This window comes from Solanum tuberosum, unplaced genomic scaffold (assembly GCF_000226075.1).
Source record: "Solanum tuberosum cultivar DM 1-3 516 R44 unplaced genomic scaffold, SolTub_3.0 scf00039, whole genome shotgun sequence".
Classification (NCBI taxonomy): Eukaryota; Viridiplantae; Streptophyta; class Magnoliopsida; order Solanales; family Solanaceae; genus Solanum; species Solanum tuberosum.
The window spans coordinates 2,232,941-2,243,349 of NW_006238968.1; the positions used below are offsets into that span (position 1 = coordinate 2,232,941).

The 10,409-nt window shown below is 36.3% G+C and overlaps 1 protein-coding gene and 1 pseudogene across 1 annotated transcript; one reads left to right on the forward strand and one right to left on the reverse strand.

Moving 5' to 3' along the window:
- The window catches only part of LOC102594743 (probable UDP-N-acetylglucosamine--peptide N-acetylglucosaminyltransferase SEC), a 16,774-nt pseudogene extending 12,783 nt beyond the window's left edge, over positions 1 to 3,991 (forward strand).
- Positions 3,992 to 5,055: 1,064 nt separating this feature from the next.
- LOC102595078 (proteasome subunit beta type-1-like) lies at positions 5,056 to 9,214 on the reverse strand. Its single transcript, XM_006343325.2, has 7 exons — positions 9,044 to 9,214; positions 8,832 to 8,939; positions 7,206 to 7,287; positions 6,261 to 6,390; positions 5,898 to 6,040; positions 5,677 to 5,763; positions 5,056 to 5,374 (listed from the first exon to the last, which is right to left on the reverse strand). The coding sequence occupies exons 1-7, from the start codon at positions 9,088 to 9,090 to the stop codon at positions 5,300 to 5,302; spliced, it is 672 nt and encodes a 223-aa protein (XP_006343387.1). The 5' UTR covers positions 9,091 to 9,214; the 3' UTR covers positions 5,056 to 5,299.
- Between the last annotated feature and the right edge of the window lie 1,195 nt (positions 9,215 to 10,409).

A 10,409-nucleotide genomic window follows, 5' to 3' on the forward strand; every position in this document is an offset into this window, starting at 1 on the left:
GTCCCAACATCCATCTCAGTATTTTAGAGGCTTCATAGACAGTCAGTCAGTTAGTTTTGAGTCTTTTATCTATGTATATATGTAAATATTCTATTTTGAGACTCGAGTTGCCTTTTTGGCCAGATTTCATCAGTTAAGTATTTTATGTCTTTGCATGGCATTGAGTTATTCTGTTGAGTTAAGTTTCCGCTGAGTTAAGAAAGCCAGGCCAAGGGTTCGCTTGGGGCCAGCAATGGTCTCCGAGTGCCGGTCCCGCCCAGGGTGTAGGCTCGAGGCGTGACAAATGATGTGAGGTTGAACTGACTGTTTCTTTTTCTTGCACAGTCGAAAGCATGCCCAGTACTACTCTTTGATAGCGGCTCGCTACTCACTTTCTACTTTCATCCATCCACCACCGCTGCCAATAAAGGGAGGTGGCAGGAATGGCAGACTGAGGGTTGGGTAAGTTGCTCTAGCTGATCCCACATCCACGGGTTAAGGATTACACGATCTGTTTATATGGTCTTAGTCAATTCTAACCTCATGAGCTAGCTTTTGGGGTTGAGTTAGTTCTTTATCATGGTATTAGAGACTCCCAATTCATTGCTTACCGATGTTGGGCCTCCCGTCTTATATTGTCCACGATCCTAATGTTTAGTCTTGGGCGTGCGGGTTAAGCCTAAGGTCCATTTCTTTGACACCTGCCATTGGCATTTCATGAATGTTGCCCGCTTATAAGTTTTTTAATGTGTCTAGTTATGTGAGCAGCGATTTTAGAAATCACCCAGTATCACATCTGATGGGTTCAGTTTTTGGAATGCATGACAGAGAGAATATTGAGGTTTGGACAGTTTGTTCCTTTATTTTTCGCATCTTTAGTACCACCGGGAGCTTTTGTTCTCGTTCATGCTAAATCTACGAGTACATTTCCTAGGTTTTCTGCTATGCTCTAAGACCAAATGGTGGTACAGAGTGGGGGATTCGAACCCAGTCTGAGGCGGAGCATTTTATTGATGTGTCATCCTTGACATTTGATGCAACAGCAAGGATGATTAATGAGGATCAAATACAAATACTTATCGATCTTAATGGCTATACCAAGGTATACAGATTGGACTCAATAGTCAATCCATATCAATCCTACACTTTAGATTATTTGCTAGGATTGTTGTTGTGCGTACGCAAGACAATCTTGCTTGCAAATAACACACGCAAACACAGTCGATGAGGATTTGGTTAGCATGGATCCATGTTTGTTATTTCGAGCAATGAATATTATGAAGAAATTGCCTAACTAAACTGCAAAGCTGTGAAAACATCTCATCCTGTGCACATTTGGTTGTCTATATTCTGTATACTATGATTCTGCATTTGTTGTTTTAAGCAGCATTACTCGTGTTACGTCCATCACCTCACGTGTAACGTGTTACAGCATTAAGTATCTCATGATGGACTATGGACCGATCTGTTGTAGGGGGCAAGAATTGAGATTTTTGCAATGCAGCCAGTTCCAATCCAGGTTTCATACATGGGGTTCCCTGGAACCACGGGGGCAACGTACATAGATTATTTGCTTACAGATGAGGTAATTTGCTGGCTAGTGACACCTTCGATATCATATTTGCTGTTAACCTTTTCTCTCTGTAGGATCCTTTGAGTGTAATTTTCCTGTATGCAGTTTGTTTCACCGATGAAGTACGCACATATTTACTCAGAGAAGCTTGTACATCTCCCTCATTGCTATTTTGTCAACGATTATAAGCAAGTAAGTTTTCCTTGGATCTTTCTAAGCTTTATAACAAATCTTATTTCGTCAAATCAATCAATGAATTAATTATGCCTCGATCCCAAATTCTTAGTTGGAGTTGGCTACAACAACATATCCAGTATGGACTCTGAGGAAAGTAGAGTGTACGCACATCTTACCCCTACCTCAGAAATAGAGAGGCTGTTTCCAATAGACCCTCGTCTCAAGGTAAAAAAATAGTCCAAGGCAGTCCAGAAGTAATAAAAGTACAAGAAAATAGGACAAGAACTATAACAAAACAATAACGATAGTTGAAGACACCATTAAATGAAGTACAAAACAAATAATAACAAAAATTGAAGAACCAGAAATTATATGAGCAATACTACAACTACTAGTATGGAGTGTCCTAGAAGTCCTAGAAAATGAGGTCTGGGAAAGGTAGAATGTACGTAGAGGTAGAGGTAAAGAGGTTGTTTCCAACAGACCCTCGTCTCAAGGGAAAAAATAGTCCAAGGTAGTCCAGAAGTAATAAAAGTACAAGAAAACAAGACAATAACTACAACAAAACAATACGATAGTCGAAGTACAAGACAACAAATAATAACAAAAATCGAAGAACCAGAAACTACATGAGCAATACTACGACTACTAGTATGGACAGATAACAAGACAACACACTATTCCCTACTAAACTTCTACTGTAATCCCTTTCCTCCACAACCTCATATCTTAAATGGTATTGACCTTATATCTGTGCTGAACTATTCTAGTTTTGTTTTACTTTTCGCTGCTGCTGAGTCTCTTGCTGTTGTTCTTTGTAGAAATACTGTCATTTGCTAAACTCAAACTGCCAACCGAAGCGTTGTGATTATGGACTGCCTGAGGATAAATTCATATTTGCATGTTTTAATCAGCTTTACAAGATGGATCCTGAGATTTTTATTACATGGTCGTTACTTCGACTGATTTAAATTGGTCAATTCTTACCTTCACAAGCACTTTCTAAAAAAACTTGTTGAGTTGGTATGTGCAGGTGCAATATCCTTAAACGTGTACCAAACAGTGCTCTTTGGCTTCTTAGATTTCCAGCTGCAGGGGAGATGAGGCTCCGCGCACGTAAGTATTTTCTTCCACATCATGCATTTCTCTTATCTCGTTTAGAGTATCAGTCTAGTCACTCAACTAATCCACTCGTAGAGTCTGGTAGTTGAGACTTCGCCCGTTTTTCTTCAGTAAAGTCGAACCTGGTAGAGGAATACCTGTATATTAGCTTATGAAAGGTCTCGTAATGCAGCTCATTTATTACAGATGCTGCTGCACAAGGCCTGCAACCAGACCAAATTATTTTCACAGATGTTGTAATGAAACAAGAGCACATCAGGCGTAGCTCGTTGGCTGATCTTTTCCTAGACACGTTTGAAGATTAAGAAACATTCGACGTCTTGGCATTCAAGAATCTAGTTCCATTCATGTCATGTTCTTAAATTTTGGTGTTTTTTGGTCACTTGTAGGCCAATGTGCAATGCACATACCACAGGAACAGATGTTCTTTGGGCTGGTCTACCAATGATTACACTTCCCCTTGAGAAAATGGCTACTAGAGTTGCTGGTTCCCTTTGTTTGGCCACAGGACTTGGGGACAAAATGATTGTCAGCAGGTATGCGTTCAAATATTATTTCATCAAATCAATCAATGAATCAACAACAAGTCAACAACAACATATTCAGGGTAGTGTGTATGCAGATCTTACCTCTACCTTGGAACGTAGAAAGACTGTTTCCAATAGACCGTCAGCTCAAGGACATATTTTGTGACTGATATCATTTTATTCCTTTTTGGTTTACTTTGCATTCTGCAGTATGAAGGAATACGAAGAGAAGGCAGTTTCGTTGGGACTAAATCGTTCAAAGCTCCAAGATCTCACCAATAGACTCAAGGCTGCGCGAATGAGCTGCCCTTTATTTGATACAACACGTTGGGTGAGTACTTAAACACATAACATGTACTTTACTCAACGACATTCTTGATATGTTGCTCGGACTCATCTTCAAAAATGCTACTTGGGTGCATGTTGAATCCTTTCAAAGTAGTGCATTTTTGGAGACTCCGAACATGAAATGCTCATTTCTTTCTTGTTGTGTTTTCAGGTGAGGAATCTAGAGCGTTCTTACTTTAAGATGTGGAATCTCTATTGCTCCGGCCAGCACCATCAGCCCTTCAAAGTGACTGAAAATGACTCAGAATTCCCTTTTAACCGATAGAGATGTAGTAGGGAAGGAAGAGAACAAGCATTCACTGGGCGGAACCAGAATTTTCACCAAGACATTTTTGAAGATTCTGAACAACACAAACTTCCCCTCAAGTGCATGTGGCTCCGCGACTCCTCTAGTAAATCAACACATTGTGTTTGATCCCTTGATTTTTTTGTCCAAATATTGCTCTATTCCAAGTTCATAGGGGAGCGAAAAAAATATTATGAAGCAAAATAATGTCCTCTCATATGTCTTGAATATGTGTGCTATGCAAATTTTTCTATATTATTAGGGGTTGTTTGGTTGGTGGGACAAGGGATAACAATCACAAAATAAATGATAGGATTATTTTGTTCCGTGTTTGGTTGTAATTATTAATTGGTCTATGGAATCGTTTAATACTAAAATAATGGGGTTAATTATCATATATAGAAGATGGGATAGTTAATCCTATGAAGTATCCTTGTCTAAATCATCTCGATAACCAAATGACTCTGTAGTGGTAGAAATTTTTATACCATCAATTTTTTTTAGTTATTGTAACAAGTAAATTGTCTTGTTTTCGAGATTACAAGTTCGCATTTTAATAAAACATAATATCAGTATTTTTTTAAATGATCTGATTATAGATTTATTTCTCTTACCATAGAAAAATTTAAACTTAATTTTTTTTAAAAATAAATAAATAGTGGTTTTCCATTGGGTCTTCTTTTTGCTATGGTAGGTGAGAAAAAGAGGAATCCCTTTCAAAAATCAAATCATCTTACAAGAGTGTTTAATGTAATTGACCCTAATTTTTTTTATCTTTCTACAAAGAAAAAAAGCAGCAAAATTCAATCCTTAAGATATCATAATCAACACGAGGGAAACACCTTTCACCTCCAATTCCGAGATTGCGGATTCTAGCCATCAAAGGAGTAAAAATGGCAGAAGCTCTCAGTAAGTTAACATATTAGTTGACCACATTCAGAATCTATCTGAAGTATACAAATTCCTTCCTTAAAATTCGTGAACGGGGAAATTCGCTTAGGGTGAAAGAGGTTGGTAAATCTAGTTCAATCAGTAAATCGATCTAAAGAGTAAGGTTTTCAAACTAAATAAGTTCAAACAATAAGTTCTTTTATAGTCCAGCATAGCATTTCCAGGAACTGCAGTTTACAGTACAGTACATACACAGATGATCAACAAATTAACAACTGATGTGCATACAGCCATGGAAAGGGTCTTCCTGGGATTTTGTTGTCCATATGTATCGATGACTCGAGTCTTCTGAACCAACTCAAACATAAATCACATGAATCCGATGCAAAACAGAAATCAGTCTCTCCTGAGATCCATTTCTTCCCTACGAACACCATCAGCGTTTAATATGAGCATTTCCAGCTTGTCACCCTGCATATATGAAAGCAACTTGTTCAGAAACAGGATGACGATAAAAGCTTCATAACCTTCTCAAACAAAACTTCTCCCTGCCACACTTATACAATTTGATCATCCATTGAGTACCAGATCAATAGGAAAGTAAAGACTCAGAAACTTTGGCTCACAATTAAGAGAGTACTCGTAAGATGTCATTTCCGAGTCATGATTATTGCAAAACAGTCACACTTAATAACCTAAAAGTTTCCGAAGATTAATAGTTCTTAAATATTATTGTGTCATTGCATAGATACCATAGCACATAAATCACTTACAGTATATATATCCCTTTCTGTTGCTGAAGCAAAACATGTCTTCACTAAGTCAATGGCTTCTGATTCAGAAAGTGGAGTTACAGCATCCTGTGCAGGTCATGGGAACTTTGTTAGCAGGAAATCACATTTTCCTTTTCTCACAATTCTTAGGTGAAGTTGACAGCACTAGCTACTTCATATACTTGAAAGAAAATTTGGCAAAAGTGAAGTATGAACCAGACCTTGGCAGGCAGCAAGAGAGGGCTTGGAGACTTTAATTGGTTGTCCAGGAAAGGCATGATCAAAGTTGCGCCTGAACCTTGAGAACTATACCCAACTCTCTCATAGGATCCAACAGCATCATATGTAAAAACACAACCCTTTCCTATGAGAATTTAAGAATAAAATAACAATAAGTTTCTTTTCAGCAATGTATAGTGTTGCTCGGACCTTCAAAAATGTCGACGGGTGCTTATCCGATCCTCAAAAAGTAACTCATTTTTGGAAGATCCAACAAGGGTGCGGCAACATTTTTGGAAAGTCCGAACAACATAAAGATGTATACAAATAAAACCTTGAGACAGCATCCTCCCATAATTTGTTACCTTCACTGTCAAGGCCACCTAGAACATTGAACGCATAGTAGGGAAAGAAACGTTTGTAGTATAGGGTGTTTGAAAGTAGCTGTCCCATAGCTGGGCAGCTCATCTGCTTATTGTGCTGGTGCTGATAGGTCTATTTTCAAAGAATAAAAAGCAGAATATCACTTCCAACATCATATTCTTGAAGTGTGAATGTCTAAACAGCAGACAATTTTGAAATGTAACACACATAATAATATTAAATGTCCATTTCCGTATTAAAGCCACAAACAGAGAAAACACATGATATTTCTTTTACCAATAAAGAAAGAGAGAACGCACAAAAATACTCCTTTACAATAGAATGGCGGGCGTCTAATAGGCATAATCATTAAAAGAAGAGTTGAAAAAGAACTTATCAGATAGAATTGAACTACTACAAATGTGACTCATAGATGACTGTTTGTGATTTAGGAAAGACGAGAAACATCTCTATCAAAAAAGGAAAATCAAGAAAGAGTCATCAGGATGAATGAAAACATTAGATACTGCGTGTCCTTTCCTTTAAGCAACGTAAACTTCACTTAAAAACAACATAAAACATAAGCCGAAAATCCAATCTTTCCTGTTGCTTCCCCTGGTCTTCCCCCTGTCAGTGTCCCTCTCCCTGCCCCTCATTGCTTCACACAACCATGTTATTGCACCTTTATCCTCCCTCTGTTCCACTCACATGTTCCAAAACTTAAGTTCATTGCCAATTTAGTAACCTGAGTACTTATGCAAACTTCAAATTATAGGTCTGGAAGTACAATCAAAAACTTCAAAACTTACTAGACAGTGTCTGCTATTTCAGTTTTTGCAGAACATAAAGCAACATCGACAATAAAAAGAATAATACATTGCACCAATGCACCTAAGATTACAAAGTATCAGCAGAAGCAACAGTTAACAGAATTTTCAGCATCTTACCAGGTGCCTTGCTGCCAAAACTTTTTGCAAAGCTCTCACATCAGCTTGAAATCCTGAGGAGGCCAGCACGCACTTGTCAGCTCTGCACATTCAGATAAAATCATTAATAAAAGTAGGATGCTTCATTAAATAAGAAATTACGCTAAAACAAAATGGAAGGCACCAAGAAGCATGATGTAATGAGATGAAAGAATTATTTTTGGCTTTCAGAGATGTGTGCTTGTCCACTTCAATATTAATGTAACAGTACAGAGTAGGGGTATACAATTGCTAAACATATTGAATGCAACCAATTGAGATGATGATTCAACCTTCTGGCAGTGGATGTGTTACCCTTGCTTTTCAATAGTTCATAGTTTATGAAAGACATATGCTTTCTATGTTCACATCTAAAGTCACAATAGTGGGAGCAGCGGTATTTGAATCCACAGGATCCCCTTTTCTGAGCATGGACACAAGTCAGGACTTCTAACATGAACAGGAAAAAAGTTTAAAGATCAGGTCTTCAGGAAAGAGCTAAATACTTTACACAGGAAATGGAAGTAGACTCCTAAAATATAGGCAATCATTAAGCAGAGTTAATTTTTCAAAGATCAGTTCCTTCAGGTACAAGGGAAATGACTTCCTCTTAAGCTTTATATTAAATTCTACGTAAGATTATCTTAATAAGTATGATTATCCTACTTCAGAGCACTACAATTAACACGAGTTAACTTAATATATGGGATAAAGAAAAAAGAGAAAAGAGAACAATCCAAAGAGCGAAAGAACCACAAGGTAAAACAGAGAAGAAGGGGACATACAATTTAATGATCTTGGAGCAATACTAACAAGGACAGGGAACAAAACTGAGAAACGGACTCTATAAAACAGCTACATACTTTACACTGGAAATGAGGCTAGACTACTCAAATCTAGGGAATCATTAAACAGAGTTAATTTTTTTCAAAAATCAGTTTTGTCAGATACAAATATTTCGACATCCTCTTAACCTTTATATAAATTTCTATGTAAGATTAGCTTAATAAGTATGATGTCTCTGGTTCAAATCTCAAAGGACACGGGTGATTACTTCCTATCTGTCCAAGCCTTGATGGACAGTTAGTTACCAGCAACAGCAGAGTCACGTGGGTGCAAAGAGGTTCATCTGGTGAAAAATTACATTGTATATTCAAGGACAAAATTATGTTTTATGTATATATAGTTTAAATAAAATTCTATGTAAGTTTATCTTAATAAGTATGATATCTCATGTTGTGATTTCTTCCTACTTGTCCAAGTTTTGATGGGCAGTTACCCCTAGAGGCTGATATCATTTTCTATGTATATATATTACATGTTGAATCCCATTGACGTCTTAGTGTGTTTACATCATATTTTGAACCCACTTAAGAAGGAAAATTTCACTCCGTCACTGATTGGGTCGTCTTGTACCTATCCTGGTGGGAGGTAGCAGAGGTATCACATATAATTAGTCAAGCTGCGCACAAGCTGGTCCGGCCACCACATTCACATTTTTTTTCTTTCAAAAAGGTTTAATTATCCTACTCTAGAACACTACACTTAGATAAAATCCAGGTAATTAAAGAACTACTAGGTGAATTAGAGAAGAAAAAAAGGACATACAATTTAATGATCTTGGAGTAATCACGAGTTAGAATGTTGTAACCAGTGGACATCCTAGTATCAGCAGCAATTACACAGTAATCAGCACCTGCAATCGCAACACATGTTCTGCAAACAGTAAACAGATCAGATATCACCCATCGAGATCACATTCAACATAGATAAAAAAAGGAAGCCAAAAAAGAAAAATAACAATCTGCATAAAGAATTACCCTCCATTGTTGTCGTAAGGAGACCAGTTAGCTTGCTGCTTCGTCATCCTGATCTACTATGAGAGAGATAGCTAGGGTTTTGCAGAACAAAATTGAAATTGAAATGGAAAAAAGAGGGGTAAATTGATGAAGATGACCTCTTCAGCAAGACAACTGAATTCGGGTACAGTAAATGGGCTCGGGTAGGCCTTCTAACTGACTCTCCAGGTGAAGCCCAATTGTTTTGTGTCTTGTCTAAAAAGGTCGGGTTAAGTTCACGAATGACCTTTATAGGCGGGGCGGTCTTGAATTTTTAGTGCTATTAAATATTTAAAGAAAAAAAATCTTTGAATTAGAAAATTCGGAACATAAAGTTTTTGTTGTCTATCGAGTGTAAATTGTGGACACAAGATATTTCAAGATAATAAACTTACTCAATTGATCACAAATTATGCCTTTTACGTAAAAGCTAGAACTTATATCTATAAGGCAGAAGATTAAGATATTTCAATACAATGAACCTGCTCAATTGATTATATATATTATGTCTTATAGACAAAAGCTAAAACTTATGTCTAGTAGACAAACAAAAGTTGAGGTATGAAATATTATTTATCTATCTCAGTCAACCAATCAATGATCTCTAATTTTTTTCCTCTTCTTCGAGGGTTATTTATTTCGACCAAACATAAAATATATTTATCTCAGAATGAAAGTGCGATTTTGAAGCAGTAAACATGCATGAAACTAAATACATTTGATATACTCGGTATATTTATATATATATACTTGGCTCTGATACCATTAATTGTTTGTTGTTTAATTTTAAACAAAGTTGCGGATAAAATTTCTATGTACATTCTCACTCGTTTACAATCAAAATTAAAATTATGGCATTGCCAATATCTATCACTTTTACTTGTTGTAATATGTAATTTGTTTTTAGTTTTTATGATTTCAAATTATACATTTTGAATCAAAATATCGATCACTTTTATTTCTAACCTGTAACAAGTAATTTATTTTTTACTTTTCATGATTACAAATCATGCATTTAAAAAAGGCTTAATTAAAAGTATTCTTAAATAATTAATATAAAAGTTACATTTTTATGGTGTATATTACTTAAATCTCTGTAATAAGTTTTTTCTTGTAGTCTTATTGGTAATCCGTTTTCTTCCTCATTTTATTTAATTCCCATTGTCATCACTTTCCTTCAACTCATCAATAAACTCCACTTTTAGTTGGGGTTTGGACCGACTTATTTTTAGTGATTTTTGGTTTTTGAGTTATTTTTATGTTTCCAAAATATTTGGATAACACAAAAAAATGTTTTTAAACTTTTTTTAAAAAAGGTGAAAAAATACCCAAAAAAGTCAAAAGTCAA

What these genes read in the sequence shown, in the direction of transcription:
- LOC102595078 (XM_006343325.2), bottom strand. Translation starts at nt 9,090, where the DNA reads ATGACGAAGCAGCAAGCTAACTGGTCTCCTTACGACAACAATGGAGG. An exon ending in TACTCCAAGATCATTAAATT is followed by an intron (nt 7,288 to 8,831) that starts GTATGTCCTTTT and finishes CTGAATGTGCAG; the next exon opens with AGCTGACAAGTGCGTGCTGG. An exon ending in AGGTGGCCTTGACAGTGAAG is followed by an intron (nt 6,041 to 6,260) that starts GTAACAAATTAT and finishes AAATTCTCATAG; the next exon opens with GAAAGGGTTGTGTTTTTACA.